The sequence below is a fragment of the Pseudorca crassidens genome, chromosome 19, assembly GCF_039906515.1.
Source record: "Pseudorca crassidens isolate mPseCra1 chromosome 19, mPseCra1.hap1, whole genome shotgun sequence".
In the NCBI taxonomy this organism is placed as follows: Eukaryota; Metazoa; Chordata; class Mammalia; order Artiodactyla; family Delphinidae; genus Pseudorca; species Pseudorca crassidens.
This window is the reverse complement of record NC_090314.1, coordinates 14,261,874-14,278,752: the sequence shown is the minus strand read 5'-3', so window position 1 is coordinate 14,278,752 and position 16,879 is coordinate 14,261,874. Positions and strand designations below refer to the sequence as shown.

Genomic DNA, 16,879 nt, shown 5'->3' with positions numbered 1-16,879 from the left:
ATACAATTAATTTATTCCATATTTCTGCCTTCTTGTTGGAGTATACCAAAATTGACTCACAAAACAATGATGACAATGCTGCCCAAACTCAGCTCCCTCCCCACTTGTCCTCCACAGACAGGGAATCCACCATGTCCTTCCTTGGCAATGTGCCCCAGTGTCTGAGTCAAGCAGACATCTTATTGTGGTTTAGTTTAAAGGAAACTGAAAGGGAATTTTATCAATCCCCTTTGCTCTACTGCTATGTGGAGACAACTTACACAAAAGGGGTACTACCTTGCTCTTCAATGTGGCTGTTAGCAAGAAGGGAAGGGATGGTCTGTGGACTTACGATGCACGGATTTGAGTGCCATGCACTGGGAAGCGAGGCGTCCCATCAGCCGGGAAACAAGGAGCTGTAAATCCAAGCCCCAAGACACGGCGACATCAGGCAGGCCATAGGCAGTGACGGTGAATTTGTAGCCCCACTCATTGTTGCTGCTGTCAGAGTGAAAGAGAAACTGCAGCCGGGGACCAGCCTTAAAGGTCACTTTCTAGAGACAAACAAAAAAGTCATGTGGTCAAACTGATTAGAGAAGGTAGCATTTCAATAATAAGCACGTTCTTCACGACTCAGAAAGATCTAAATATAAGATTGGTCTAAATATAAAATTGGTCCCTGGAGGTCCAGTGGTTAAGACCCCGCGCCTCCACTGCAAGGGGCATGGGTTTGGTCCCTGGTCAGGGAACTAAGATCCCACATGCCACATGGCCAAAAAAAAAAAAAAAAAAAAAAATTGGTCTATATTCTCACCATTATATCTTATCACCCCCACCAAAACTACTAAAGGAGAAATGTATAACGGAGTGACTGAAACAGAAAATTCACAACTGCATCTTATGAAGAAGCAAAGTTGAAAACTGCTGGTCGGTTTTCTAAACCTCAGATGCCCATCTGCCCACCACCTACTCAGCCAGAGAGCATGCTGCCCGCTCCTCTGCTCCCAACCAAGACTGCTGACAGCAGAGAGAAGGTCAACAGTGAAGCAGGACTTAACTTCCCAGCCCCAGAGACCATGCGGCCCTAACTGTGAGGGAGATCCTGGCTTTCATCACCATGGTCAGGGCCCTCCTGGACTCACTGGCCCTTTCTTGCTAAGGATTACAACTCCCCATTTACTCTGACAATGTGATATAAACCAGGGGTGGCAAACTGTTCCTATGAAGAATCAGAGAGTAAATCGTTAGACTTTCTGCGCCATACAGCCTCTGTTGCGATGACTCAACTCCACCACTAAAGTGCCAACGCAGCTACAGATGAAACAAACAAATGGGCGCGGCTGTATCCCCAAAAAACTTTATTTACAAAACAGGTATTGAACTCTGCTATAAGCACTTCCTTTTACGAAAGTGTAATATAAGTGCTTCCCTTCAAAGACCATATCTCTATTACCGCCTGAGGCTGACAAAAGGAGAAGAATTGACACAGAAACAAGTATCGCATGGCTCTCTGGGAACATCACTCACCTTGGGCCATTTATCAGTGCCGACTTTTGTGTCATAGCGTGTTTTCCCACCTCTAGCGTCGGTAAATTCCAGATAATCATACCTGTGAAAGCATAATCTTTATCACTTTCCGTCTCTCATTTCTGATCCATTATTGCTTGGGGAAAAAGAACAGGTGAGTTGTACCTTTTCTCAGTTTCACATCGCTCATCAAATTCTACCTCAAAATAGGTTGCCCCTGGGCTAACAAAGACAGACACCTCATGGCAGTTATTTTCATAGTTGTGAGCAGACTCCTTGGTCCACGTATGTAACACCACAGGACGTTCCTGTTGCCAAGTCTCCACATCCAGCTATGTAGACAAACGAGTTAAGAAAGAAGGGTTTTCATCACTCTACATCCAGCCACACACAGGAAACTGCTGTGCATCAGTGCCCCAGACAGTAGCTTTTGACATCCCTACACGAATCATCACACAGGCTAAAAATATACCTGATGTTCCCATCTATACATATCGATCAACATACATTTATTCAGCAGAGAAGACACGGGGTTTCTATTGCATTATAGTAACTCTGATTAGCTTTTATTTTTCTAACTATGACTATCTGTAAGAACTATTTCTTACAAACCAGTACCAGCATGAAGTTCCAGTACTAGCATGAAAGACCTTACACTCCTATTTGGGACCCTGGCAAACCCGAGCCCACCTAGTCTTCTCCCTCCCTTTTTCAGTCTTTGCTTTTTTTGTCTTTAAAATAGGCTTTAAAATATACGCCCTTTCTACTCCCACAGAGTTGTGAGATTCAAACAAGACAGTGAAAAAACATTTTGTCCTGTAAGGCTGAGTAAGGGAGAAAATGCTTTTAAATACCCAACCCTCTAATTTGCCTTTCAACACAGATTTTCTCTTCTGGACTTCAATTTGGTTAATCATTCACATGGTTTTGATATAATTTCATGTGCTGTAGAACAATTAAATTAATCTATGTACAGCTTCCTCTGTGTCTCCTGTCTAATGCTGACCATATACCAAATCAACTCAGACTGGCATTTATTCTTGCTGTCAAAACCAACACTGATAAAGTTGATAGGCACTGATAAAGTACTGATAAAACAGAGGGGGCTCTTCTAGAGGTAACTTATTCGTGTAGACCCGTAACTGAGTGGTATGTCTCATTACGTGTGGTCACAGCGTTCCTAAGAGGGGATACAAAGCAGGTTCAAATGCCAACTCGAGGTACCTTGTTCAGTCCTCCATCAGGGTCACTGCAGAGCTCCTTCAACAGCTCTGTCAGGGCACTGAACTCTCTCAAGAGCGTGCAGTGTGAAATATCTAATGTGCAAAAGTCCAGCAGAAAGATCACCTACAGGAAGATGAACGAAGCACTTAGCGTCCACCTCAGACTCGCCCCCTCCCACCCCTTACAAATGGCTGCCACTCTGTCTTACCAGTTGACGAGCTGCCATTGAAAACACCGAATTACATAATTTTTCTACTACAGTTTTCCCGCTATACTGTGACAAAAGGGATTCCAAAATCACTCTCATGCGTGCCAGAAACTGTCCCACATCTGCCAAAACATAAAGAAAATAATTAATATTTTATATGGTAGAAACATCACTTACTTGGTCATCATCAAGGACAAAGCTGGAGAGGGTCACAGAAGCTGTAGAGGGAATTCCCCATCAGAGAAGACCATGAGACCATTTCAGTGTCATACAAACGTTTTCCTCTGGGAGGGAAAAGCACTGCGAATCTCAGTAAAAGTTTACTTTTAAAGTGAGTGATTTTTTTTTTTTTTGTCTTTGCTACTTTTCCATGGGGTGGAGATATCCCTTTTATAAGTGAAGGTACATGGCTGACCAACCCAGTTGCTGGTCTGCCTCTCCCTTTGTTTACAAAGGGCCCGCCTCTAGGTACGCCATGTGACAGGCCAAACTTGAAGAGCCAAGACTCAATGCTGTAAGCATTTTTGACATGGCTGCTGAGACCAAGTTTGATGGAACTGATTTTTCTACATACAACTTCTCAGAACCCGTTGGGTTTTGTATAATTTTCTGTGGGTTTATGGGACATGAATATTTTCTGTGGGTTTATGGGACATGAATATTTTCAGTACCAGCAAAGATCACAGAAGTGCTCACATGTACCTTAGATTTTTAAAGTTCAAGACTTTCTTTTTTGGATAATTTGATTAAAACAGGGAAGACAGACTCTACTGAAGAATATAGTATCATCTAAGAGTGCTGTATGACCGCAGAGGCAATGTTTAGGCCGTGAAATGACCCAACCGTACAATAAAAACACTTAGGCATACTACTTCATTCAGACAGGAAACTGAGCAAAAAGACATGCTACGGAATTCCATTTTAAGAAGAAAAAAACAACCCGAAGACAGATCTGATTTGTAATAATGAAATGAAAACAACACACACTCTGTTCTATGTGAGGTACTAAGAAAAGAGCACACACAGAGTCAAACCCAAACACCTATCTGTTTTCATGGATTTTGTACTGAAACTCACATTTTTCAATAAGGTCAGCGGCAAGATCTTTGGCTCCAGAGTCTGTGCTCTTCAGCTGCAGGTAGCACCAGGACAGCAGGCTGCCTTGGACAGACCAGAACAGGGAGAAGAGCACAGAGCCCACCTCCCCTTGGGCCCCATCGACCATCAGCAGCTCACACTACAGTGGAGGAGAGAAATGGAAAGTGTTTACAACAGGCCATTCACAGAACACAGCCAGGGGCATTCTGTAAGAGAGCAGCTGTCAGACACAAAGAGATTCTAGGGAAGTGGGGAATATTTATGACAGAGCTTTCAACCCAAAAGTGACCAAGAAAGACGGCATTATGAAAACTCCTCTCTTGCCCTCCAGCTGTTCAGAGCCTTTATAGATGTTGGACTCCACGTTCCCCCTTCCACCCCTTAGGAACCTTACCCCACGGTTATCTTCTCTCTCTCTCTCTCTCACACTCACACTCACACACACACACACACACACACACACACACATCTTCAATAATTCCTTTTCTCTCTGGCTCCTTCCCCTGAGCCTTCAATCAAATCTCTCCCATTTTAAAAGACAATTCTTTATCCCACTACAGCTCTCTAACCATCATCTTTATTCTCCAGTTTCTCTGAAGAGTCAAATGACCTCTAGGGATAAATTCTTGCACCTACAAACCACAAGATATACTACTTCCATGTAAATGCCCCGAACTGGAAACAACCCAACTCTCCCTTCCCTCCAAAGTAAAATGGATAAATAAATTATGGCAGATTCATAAAGGGAATATTGTGTACCAGTGGGTTGGGGGTGGAGGGGGAGAACTGCAGCACATACATCAACATGCATGAATCTCAAAAATGCTGTTGGGTGAAAAAAACTTGTCCCAGAAGACTGAATGCCACATGATTCCATTAAAGACCAAAATCAGGGAAAACAAGCCTGCTATGTAGGGATAAGTAGAAAGAAACACAAGGAAATGATGAATATAAATTTCAGAATGGTGGTTACCTCTGATGAGGAAGGAGGAAGGTGAGCCATGGAAGGGCACTGGGCAGGGAGGGGCAGACTGCAAAAATACTGGTAATGTTCCACTTCTTAAAATGGATAGTTGTTTCTTTAAAGTGTGCATCAATATATATATTTGTGTACATGTGTTCCATCTGAAAAAGCTGCCTGCACCTGCTGTGCCTGCCTTTCCCCTCCCTGCCACTCTACCCCTCCTGCACCCACCACTCGTTGAAGCCATTCCTCAAAGGCATTAGTTGCCACCTAGAGAGCAAAGCCTCCCCACTTAACCTCAGCCCTGGGAGCTGTGCCAGCCACGGTCCTACTTGAAGCTCTCTCCTCCCTCAGCTTCTGTGGCCCCTGACTTTCTTCCTGCCTCTCCTTCTTACTCTCCTGGCTGCCCTTTCTACACAGATGCCCACAGGCGATGAGAGAACACTGACATTCATGGCTTCAACTATCACCTGCTGGTGAATGACGGCAAATCTCCATTTCCAGCACTGACTCAGCTCCTGAGGGTCCAACCAGACACTGTCACCTGAAGTCCTCCCAGAACCATAAACCCAACATGTTCGAAGCCTAGCCGTTAGCACTCTCCTCTTCAAATACCTGCTCCTCCCCATCTTGTCACTGGCCTTTTACATATGCTGTTGTATTAAGAACACCCCTTCCTCTATGCCTGATCAGACTCCGTTTGTGGGCTCACAAGGAGCTCCAGCACCACCTCCTCCAAAAAGCCCTTCCCAAGCTCTACTGCCTTCTTCCACCAGATGGGGTCAGGTGTGCTCTTCTGTACCCACAAGACCTACGCTTTTAGGCCCTTACTGTATTATGACTGATCACATGTTTGCCTGCTTCTCAAGACCGTGCTCTTTTGGCACTGTACCCCCATGCCTAGCACAGGGCCTGGCACGCAGCAGGCTTCTTGTGGATCTCTACTGAATTAACAGACTTGCGAGAAATTTTTCAGACTAGGTACATTTCTGACCACCTTGAAAAAAAGTTTTTTTAAATCTAACTCTTCTTCTTTAGTACAACCATAAATGTTTCTTATTCAAAAAGATAATTCAAGGAAATATCTCAATGGCTGCAGTGATCCCTGGCCTGGGAGGTTTGGTGAGGTTTCTAACTTCCTTTGTATCACAGGAAAGTGACAGGGAAGAAAAGACAATCACGTGATCTCCAAATAGTGAAGATTATGAGGAATTCTCTTGGACAAATGCTATCTCACTTCTCTACGTACAACTCACAGCACACCTGACCAAGTGGAAAGGGGACAAGACTAAGAGTCGAATAGCCTGGGTTTCAGTCCTGGCTCCAGCACATACCGACTCACGCAGGAGGCAGAATTAACACCCACGAAAACCAGTGAGAACACTGGAGTCTTCTGCCCAGGGGCACTGATGATGGGAACGTAGAACTTAAATCAGCAGTCTGGGAAACACAGAATTTAGATGAGCTCCAGGAGAAAGGGAAAGTGTGGGAAATGGCAGAAATAAAAACAGATGAGAATGAGACACGGCTAACCAGGGCAGAGCAAAAACTGATGGGCAGTAGGCTGGAGTAAGATTTTTAAGGGAGACTCAAGAGATGGGTCTGGAAAGAAGACAGAAAGGAGAAAATAACCAAAGAGAACATTAATGTGACAGCAGAAAATAGAGCATTGATTAAAAACAATTAAGGCTTATAAAGTCAATACATTACCTTAAAGAACACAGGCATCACAGTAAAATAAAAATAACCCTGAATTTAAACTAATATTAGGTCTAAATAGTGGCCAGTCCAGTGTGACCTAGCACACTACAAATGACAGCCCAGCACACTGAAAGCTCTCTAAGGTCCCTGTGAGCAAATGGGGGGGGGGGGTAAGTGCTGAGTGGCCTATCAATGCAGGCAGCTGGGAATGAACGAAATCATGGCTCCAGAAGCAACCTGAAAACAGCAAAGCACTAACAAAAACATAAGAGATTTAAAGACACCAAGTTCAGCCACGTCATTAAACACATCAAGGGTGTGGTCTGTACTCTGCCCACATCTCCTCTACCTCCCTGGTTCCTGTATTTTATCCAGAGAGGTAGTGCTTGGTCCCTTACTACAGGGCTTTGCTACTTCAGAATCTCTGGGGGTACTTGACATAATGCAGAGTTTTAAGCCCTACCCCCAGCGACTCTAAATCAGTAGCTTGGGGTGGGACCGAGAAATCCAAATGTTTGCCACAATGTACCAGGCGATTCTGATCCAGGTGACAAATGGACTACATTTTGAGAAACAAAATCCTTCATGTTAAAAAAAAAAAAGAAAAGAAAAAAATTTTAAAATATCATTAGCACAGAAAAAAAGAGACCATCTTTTCAGATTTGATTAGCCTGTGGGTTTGCTAAGTAATCTTAAATTTTAAGAAAAGTTAAAGGCTTTTTCCACAGAATTCACACCACAAATATATGACTATGCGCTGGGCTCACTGACTGACACCAGAAGGGCACTCAGTAAATACCCATTCCTCCTTTTCAAAGGGAGTCTTAATGAGCACTTTCAGGTATTTATTGCTGGCTGACTACCAAGGGGCAGGGAAGCAACCTCTCGCTCATTTTGCAGGAGCTGCTAACTAGAAGCAAAGGCAGGCGGGGAAACCTCTGTGCTCGTGTGTGACAGTCGTAGGCAAAGTTACAATCATGCTGTAAATGAGGGCTAAAGGGGAAGGAGCCACAACTGCCCTACCCCGTCTCCTAAAGGCAAGAGGCAAAGGAAACAGAGCGGCATCAGTTACCTCTCGAGCAGCAACAGAGAGCAGAGTGCTCATGACGGCCAGCACTTCACTGATGTCCGTGTCGGCCAGGTCGCCTTTCTCAGGTAACAGCAGAAGGCCGCCTGGATCCTTATCACTGAAAGGACACAAATTAGTCATGACACCTTGTTTCAGGAAGGGGATTTTCACGCTGTCTATCTCAAAAGGTTCCAAAAGAGAACCTAGCAAGATTTCACTGTCAGTTCTATGGGATGGGAGGAGTTTGGGTCAGGAAAAGGCCAGGGTCCCAGCTGGGTCTGTGCCACTGTCTGTCCACATGTACTTATGTAAGCACAGGCCCATAAATCTTCAAGTCCTTAGAAAATATTCCAGGGAATAAATATGATGAATAAATCACCTTGGCCACCAACAGGAAATAAACCTAATCTCATGACTGCTAATCTGACAATCCAGGCTAAACATTCCCTGTGTCTTCAAAGTTTCTTCACATGAGCCCCAGCTTCTTTCATCATCCTTGATACTCGATTCTGAAGACATTTTATACAGTCCTCTAAATCTGGCCTCCGTACCAGGTATAGTCTCACCTGCAGACAGCTGCTCAGGCTTTTAGTCCCCTCCCTCCTTCAAGAGTCTATACCTCTAATAATGCAACCTACAGGCCCATGAGCTTCTTTGGGAGTCAAAGCAGGTAATGGTCTCCACGTCACCCCTCTCAGCACAATTTTTGCTAAACTACCACTCTGTGCCTCTGCAGTTGGGCTTGGGCTTTAAGGTATCTGGGTTTTTAGACTTGAGGACTGGACCCCAAACTCCTTCAGCTTCTTTTTTGTCTTCAAAAATCATGTAGAAACTGAAGCATTCAAGGAGATTCCCCATGGGTTCAACTCTAAAGTGTCTTACAGTGACTGGGACTTGGAGCAAATTCTTGACAAGACTATTATTCTACCACTATTTTGGTCACTTCTGAGTCTAGTGATACCTCACTCTAGAAACCTGGCTGAGTGAGGGAAGTACTTGGTTACTCCAAAAGCACATGAAAGGAAGGGAGAGCTCAAGAAAACAACGTTGCAAAGATCTGAAATACTGGACAACTGAAAAGAACTGTAAACTTACCTAAAATACGTGCAGAGTGAGCGGAAAGTGAGCTGCAGGGACTGCTTGTGTTCCTGCTCAGTGACATTCTTCTAGAAAACAAGACACTGCGGATTCAGGAAATCTATTCCACAACATTCTAGAGCCCTAGAGCAGCACAAAATGCCACGGCCCACTGATCCCAAACATGGGGAAAGCCGGGGTCAGCAGACCACCTCACGGGCCCAACTTAGACCTGGCCTAGCGCGAAGAGGGAGCAGAACCAAGAGACGGCAGGTTTGCTTCTGTTCATTGCTGAAGCTGACATTTTCAAGCCTTCCTGCAGGAAAGCTTGATGCAAATGTTTAGGAAGGTGACTTCCAAAAGATGTCTATTTTCATCCCTGGGCAGGCCATCCCAAGAGGAGGGGACAGAGACAGAGCGCCTTTCTTGTGAGCTTTCTTTTGTTTTTTTAAAACAGGATCTAAGCTTTCTCTGTATAAGTCCGAACAGCCTACGGTGACAGTTAAAGGAATCACACCCCCTGATGAGGCTATGGGTTACTCTGGGGGCACTTTTTTTTTTCTTAATTCAATAAATGTGTTGAACACCTATTGCTATGCAAGGCACTGGGGGAGATTTCCAGAGGATTTAAGACCCGGGGCCCTGCCTGGCACAAGAGGCTGGGAGAGATAAGATATGGTCACAAATGACAGCAGTTCAATTCATCTGCACGAGAAGCGAAAAAAAATATAGACCTTACCACTGCTGTCAGATAGATGGGCAAAGGAAAAGTTAATGAGCTGCTTTCCTAACACACAGCAATGTCATTCAAGAGGTCGCATGTCCTCTATTTTTCCATGTGGGACACGAGCTAACAAAAAAACCATTTGCTCAGCTGCCTGATAAATGCTTCCAGCAAACAAGTGGGACAGAGATTCATCCACAATTCAGAGTCAGCTGATACTGTCAAAGGTTAAAACTCACGAAGTAAAAACTGATCCAAAGGGAACCCCTCATGCACTGTTGGTGGGAATGTAATTGGTGCAGCCTTTATAGAAAACAGTAATAGCTTTTGAGGGTGCTCAAAAAATTAAAAACAGAACTACCATATGATCCAGCAAATTCCACTCCTGGATGTTTATCCAGAGAAAACAAAAACACTAATTAGAAAAGATAATATGCACCCTCATATTCATTGCAGCATTATTTACGATAGCCAAGATATGGAAGCAACCTAAGTGCCCATCAACAGATGAACGGATAAAGAAGATGTGAGATATACACACACACACACACACACACACACACACACACACACACACACACGATGAATGAATATTAGCCATAAAATCTCGCCACTTGTGACAACACGGATGGACCTAGAGGGTATTATGCTAAGTGAAATAAGTCACACAGAGAAAGACAAATATTGTATGATTTCATTTATATGTAGAATTTAAAAAACAAAATAAATGAACAAACATAACGAAACGGAACAAAGTCATAGATACAAAGAACAAACAGGTGGTTCCCAGAGGGGAGAGGGATGGAAGGAGGGAAGAAATAGATGAGGGAAATTAAGAAGTACAAACTTCCAGCTGCAGATTAAATGAGTCGCAGGTATGAAATGTACAGTGTGGGGAATATAGTCAATAACTATGTAATATCTTCATATGGTGACATATCATGAAATAAACTTATCGTGGTGATCATTTTGAAATGGACAGAAATATTGAATCACTATGCTGTATAACAGGAAATAATGTAGTGCTGCAGGTCAATTATAATTCAAAAACAAACAAACTCATAGAAAAAGAGATAAGAGGCAGGGGTCGGAGGAACTGGATGAAGGCAGTCAAAAGGTACAAACTTCTAGTTATAAGCTAAATACTCGCGATGTAACATACAACATGATAAATGTGATTAACACTGCTGCGTGTTATATATGAAAGTGGTCAAGAGAGTAAATCCTAAGAGTTCTCATCACAAGGAGAAAAATTTTTTTTCTGTTTCTTTAATTTTGAGATTTCTTTAATTTTGAGATTTCTTTAATTTATATGAGATGATGGATGTTCATCCAATTTATTGTGATAATCATTTCATGATGTATGTAAGTCAAATTATTATGCTGTGCACCTTAAACTTATACAATGCTGTATGTCAATATATCTCAATAAAACTAGAAGAAAAAAACCTGATCCCTCAAGCTGATATGGAAATTTTGCAGAGAGCTGAAAACAACCAAAGATCCTCCCTCCTCTTGGAAATCCTCCATCATTTAACCTGAACAAGATTCTCCTCTAAACACCTATTGCGTACAGGGTCAGTTTTTCCTTGTGGCAGTGCCCCCAAACAGACTGCAGTCATTTGGCATCACATTTTATGCTTCTTTTATTCCCTTTTTTGTTTCTATGGCGCTTTATGCATCCGACAGGGCACTTTTATTGCATTTACTAATTAGTTGTTACATACAGAAATGCCCTTTTAAATGCTGCATCTCGTTTTCTTCATCAAAGTCTTCTCAGTACTTCTAATAGTTGTTTGTCTAAACAGACAAATAATGATTATTTGTTTTATTCTTTCTGATTGTTATTTTTAAAATTTCTTTTCCGTGTCCTACAGCACTGGCTAGGCCTTCTAATATAATATCAAAGAGAAGCAGTGACAGTAAGCATCCTTGTTTTATACCTCACTTTGGAAGGGACGAGTCAGTGTCCCAAAGACCAGTACATTGTTTATTGTAGGTTTTGGATACATGCCCTCCAAGAGATTAAGGAACTTCCCTTTTATATCAAGTTTGCTAAGGGTTTTGTTGTTTGAACCATCATCAGAAGTTAATCTTATTAAAATTTTTTCTGCATTTATCAATATGATTTTTTTCCTCTCTGATTTCATTGACTGATTTTCTAATGTTAAACCATCCTTGCATTCCTAGGATAAATCATAATTTTGGGTGGGAAGATTAAAACTTGGTTGTATTTTCTTTACAGATATAAACTGAAATATTTATGAATAAAATAAGTCAGGGATTTACTCTGAAATAATAATGGGGGGTGGGAGTGGGTGAAGTATATTACAGATGAAACAAGATTAGCCTAAGTTTATCATTATTGAATCTAGGTGATGAGTACACTTGGGGGGTTGGAGGGATTCATTATATGTATTATTTAATCTAGTTTTGTGTTTAATTTTCCCATAATAAAAAGTTAAAATGGCGGCTTCCCTGGTGGATCAGTGGTTAAGAATCTGCCTGTCAATGCAGGGGACTCGGGTTTGAGCCCTGGTCTCGGAAGATCCCACATGCCGCGGAGCAACTAAGCCCGAGCGCCACAACTACTGAGCCCACGTGCTGAAACTACTAAAGCCCGCGTGCCTAGAGCCTGTGCTCCATAACAAGAGAAGCCACCATAATGAGAAGCCTGCACACCAGAAGGAAGAGTAGCCCCCACTCAACACAACTAAAGAAAGCCCGCGTACAGCAATGAAGACCTAATGCAGCCACAAATAAATAAATAAATTTATTTTTTAAAAAAAAAAGTTAAAATGTTGGAACTTCCCTGATGGTCCAGTGGTTAAGAATCCTCCTGCCAATGCAGGGGACTAAGGTTTGATCCCTGGTCGGGGAACTAAGATCCCACATGCTGCAAGCAACTAAGCCCACGCGCCACAACTAGAGAGCCCTCATGCCGCAGCTACAGAGCCCACACACTCTGGAGCCCATGCACCACCAGAGAGAAGCCTGTGCACCACAACTAGACAGAAGCCCGCGCACCACCACGAACAGCCCACGCGCCGCAATGAAAGATCCCATGTGCCACAACTAAGACCCAAAATAAATACATAAATAAAAATAAATATTAAATAAAAGGTTAAAATGTTAAAAAGAACACTTGGTTGTAGGCATGTCATAAAGCTGAAGGAGACTAAACTCTCCCTTTGTGATTCAACAGGTTCTAAAACAGAGGTCAGGATTATCTCTCATCCCCACCCTGAGTACAGCGCTATGTCCTTAGATACTTGTGTCCCACACAAAACTTTGCACACAGTATTAAATACACATTTGGGAAACTGAAACTGAGAGGATATTCAGAGAAAACAAAGACTAATAAGTTTCACCCCAACAGAGTTCTGGAATGGAATCCATACTTTTAACGTAAATAATTACCATCATGGTGAAGAGATGGTCCCGCCGGGTCTGTCGATCAGGAAAGAAGACGGCAGCCCCATTAAGAAGGGTATTCCTGACTTCTTGTTTCAATATTTCCATGGGTGCAGAGTCTCCATCCACCCTATCCACCACTGATAAAAATGAATAATCGGCTTTAATATATCCCACCTATTCACTTACAATATATGTATCGTCTGTAGCCCATACACTCGCTACCAGAGCAAAGAAATACTTCTGTACAGGCTAGGCAACGTAAAGAAATTATATTTTTATTTGTTTAACAAAAATAAAGACTCTATGTACCAGTTTTTACATTATTTCTGTCCTTTTGAGACACAACTTGGCGAAGCCTTAAAAATAACTTCAGACGATCATGTGTTTTATTCTCAATTAATATTATCATCTCCCCCACCTCAATCTATCAGCCTCATCTCCGTGTCTCAGCTGAAGTAAAGACTGGAGTGTGATAGCAATTACTCTCAATATAACACAACTGTATATCAGAAACCAGGAAGAAGTCATTGAAGAGGGACTAAATCCTGAACTCCAAATAATGATTCAAAAGAGGATCATGGAAACTCATTTTCCAAAGATGTAAACCTTTTCCTGGGTTTGCATGGTCAGAGGACCCCCTGTTCTCTAAAGCAAAAGGCCCTGCAGGCTACGAGCTCAGGGTCACAGTAAAGAAGAACCCCAATCCCTACCATCACACAGGTGTGTGTAGAGCTCCTTGGCGGCCTCTACCCGCCTACGGCTCATGCTTGGAGCCTTGGCGTCCTCAGAGGTGGCCGACACGTCTCCTTGCAGCACGGAGAAACAGCTCTGGAGGAGCTGCAGAAGCAGGGTTTGGGCACAGATGCATTCTTCCCTTGGGCTACAGAAAGACAAAGAACATCAGAGAGCAAAAATGCAAGTTGCTTTTACCCTCCAAGCCAAACAACTATCTACAAAGGGCTCTCCCCGCTAGGCATCAGGCTCAGTAAAAAGAATGCCAACCAGAGGCAGAAAGGTGGAAAGGAAAGAACAATGGACTGGGTAGTGACTGAAAACACAGACCCTGTCTGACTGTGCCCACTCTGGGCAAAGAAATACACCTCTGATTCTGTTTCTTCAGTAGTATAATGAGAATACTATAATACTTGACCTGCTTATCATTATAAAGTTGTAATATAAATGACAAAATGCTTGCAAAAACACTGCCCTAATAAAGCACTTTGTAGAAATGTAAGGTGTTTATTTTCAACAATAACCAAATCTTTCAAATCAGAGCAATATAAACTAGTAGGAAGTAAAAAATCTTGGAAGAAAAAACTTGTCCATTTAGAACAGCAAAACTCTGTTTTCAGTTGTGCTCATCAATATCCGATTATCACCTTGTAACAAATTCTGACTTACTTTTGCTTTAATTTACTGTAAAAATCCCAGAAGATCTGCAAATCAAGACCCGCGAAGTCCAGAAAAGATCTGTATTTTAAGCCACTTTCCTTCTGCTGTACCTAAAAAATAATAAAGACCAGAAAAAATAAAATTGAAACATGTATTTAGAGAAATATTGTAGTGGCTCATTTACTTCTCACTGTTAAGGGATAAGGTGGCTCCGCATCTGTAAAATTCCAACATAACTGATGCTTACTCTTAAACTAAAAAGTCCGTGAACAACTGTTTTTGGTGTGAAACTTTCTAAAATACGTGTGTGTGTGTACGTATGTACGTGAATGTATATATACACATAACACATACACACACATCCCTATGAAAGCTCCTTGACTTCATAGATTCTACACCTGGAACGTAAGGGAATCTTTACTTGGTGATGATTATTGTCCAGGACCATCCTGCAGCATGTTTTGACCCTTCCCTGCATGTAGGCTGAAAGATCAATTCTACTGTAATCGCTTCTGCTACTCCTAAGCATCTCCCTCTCATTTGCTATTTTCTGCTGTGATAGGAGAGCTCCAGTAACAAAGACCAAACAATCCATATACAAATTGAGTCACCAGCCTCTGAACATGCCCTGAAGCAGAATGCAGGTCAAGAGTAGATACTGTTGCATAGCACATGTGAGAGGGCTCCACTGGGTTCCTGAGTGATAAGCCATGTTCTCTACAGTGATGGCTGCAAGAACCTTTCTTTGAGTAGACTGTCACTGTGTTTTTATTAGTGACTGTAGAAGTCAGTATCAAAAACACAATGTTCACAGCAGCATTGTTTACAATAGCCAAGATATGGAAGCAACCTAAGTGTCCATCAACAAATGAATGTATAAAGAAGATACGGTATATGTGTATGATGGAATATTACTCAGCCATAAGTAGAATGAAATTTTTCCATTTGTGACAACATGGATGGACCTGGAGGGTATTATACCTAATGAAATAAGTCAGACAGAGAAGACAAATACTGTAAGTTTTCAACTTATATGTGGAATCTAAAAAATGAAATAAACAAACAAATATAACAAAGCAGAAACAGACTCACAGTTGCAGAGAACAAACTAGTGGTTACCAGAGGGGAGTGGAGTGTGGGGAAGGGCAAAAATAGGTGAAGGAGATTAAGAGGTACAAACTACTAGGTATAAAATAAAATTTAAGTTACAAGGATATAATGTACAATACAGGGAATATAGTCAATATTTTATAATAACTTTGCATGGAGTATAATCTATAAAAATATCGGGTTACTATGTTGTATATCTGAAACTAATACTGTAAGTCAACTATATTTCAATTAAAAAAAATCCTGTTATTATTTTTGGTACTTTTAGTAAACAAAGAGAATTCACCTACACTTCAGGAATAATTCTAGGACTTAAAGAAGACATAAATTCCACAAATGTGCTTTGTCTCCCTGTCAATCAAAGCTGGGGCTCTTTAAGATCTGCATGTAGGTGTATCCCAGGAAACCTCACGATGGTGGCCACATGCCACTTCGTCTTCCACTGACTGATGCCATTAATGCCCAACGCCTCACTCCCCTTGGCCTCCCAACATCATCACAGCAGCATGATGCCTGCCGTCCTCATTTGTACTGCATGGCTTCAGCAGGGCCAGGTTTCACTGGTTGGTGTTCCTTTCCCCAAACACTGTCGTTACTCTTCCCAAAGGAATGAGGTCTAACAACTGAGGAAACACTACCAGGTCGTGGGCGAGCTGCTGGATGAACTGAAGGGTCCTGAGGAGCAGTGTGGCCCCACAGACGCTCTCCTCCACGCCCTTTCTGCAGTGAGTACGGACGATGCTCTGCTCTGCTTCTGCCCTCGCGGGCCGGAGGTACCCACTGATGCTCAAGCCTTGTACTCCCAGGCGCTCTGCCGACTCCTGGCGGGTGCAGAGGAACTTCACCATCAAATACTGGAAAAGGACAAGACAGAGGTGAGGAGAAGGACTTAGAAGCCCCAGGTACTGACGAAAGGGAGATAAAGGCCTTTCTGGGCAGGTCTTCCTGTGACTTTAATAATTAATGAGGTACCACTATGCCTAGCACTGGAGACACAAAGTATAAGCCCAGCATCTACAACAAACAGGGAAGAGACAATACAAACGCTGAAGTCAGGTTTGGGGAAAGTTCACAATAAGAGAAACGGCACTATTCCTGCTTCAAGGCAAAAACAGGATGAGACAGGATGAATAAGAGAAGGACGTCTGCTCTGTGGCACAGTCATTTTGAAACAGACAACAGCTATATGGTGAAAAGAGTCAATGACTGCCCTAAGGGATCATCTCCAAGTCCCCAATTACCTGTAATCCATGTGCTGGGAGCCCAGGACACAGCCTTGTCTGCTCAAAGCTAAAACCATTTGCAAAGCCCAACTTCTATGCACACTCTCTGCTTATTATAGTGAAAGCTCCTTTGTTGAGGGCCTTTCAGAATCCACTACTCAGCTGC

The 16,879-nt window shown here is 42.6% G+C and overlaps 1 protein-coding gene across 4 annotated transcripts in view; it reads right to left on the bottom strand.

Moving 5' to 3' along the window:
* The window catches only part of ZZEF1 (zinc finger ZZ-type and EF-hand domain containing 1), a 115,262-nt gene that overhangs the window by 56,344 nt on the left and 42,039 nt on the right, over positions 1 to 16,879 (bottom strand). For 3 of the 4 annotated variants that reach the window (XM_067717384.1, XM_067717381.1, XM_067717382.1), the window contains exons 13-24: positions 16,129 to 16,344; positions 14,390 to 14,490; positions 13,699 to 13,868; positions 12,992 to 13,125; positions 8,866 to 8,936; positions 7,774 to 7,888; positions 4,016 to 4,175; positions 2,939 to 3,060; positions 2,731 to 2,853; positions 1,672 to 1,838; positions 1,507 to 1,588; positions 332 to 533 (exon numbers count right to left, since the gene is read on the bottom strand). In XM_067717384.1, the coding sequence (XP_067573485.1) occupies positions 332 to 533; positions 1,507 to 1,588; positions 1,672 to 1,838; positions 2,731 to 2,853; positions 2,939 to 3,060; positions 4,016 to 4,175; positions 7,774 to 7,888; positions 8,866 to 8,936; positions 12,992 to 13,125; positions 13,699 to 13,868; positions 14,390 to 14,490; positions 16,129 to 16,344 (1,663 nt within the window). The remainder of the gene's footprint in view (positions 1 to 331; positions 534 to 1,506; positions 1,589 to 1,671; positions 1,839 to 2,730; positions 2,854 to 2,938; positions 3,061 to 4,015; positions 4,176 to 7,773; positions 7,889 to 8,865; positions 8,937 to 12,991; positions 13,126 to 13,698; positions 13,869 to 14,389; positions 14,491 to 16,128; positions 16,345 to 16,879) is intronic. The other variant, XM_067717383.1, reaches the window with a different exon arrangement.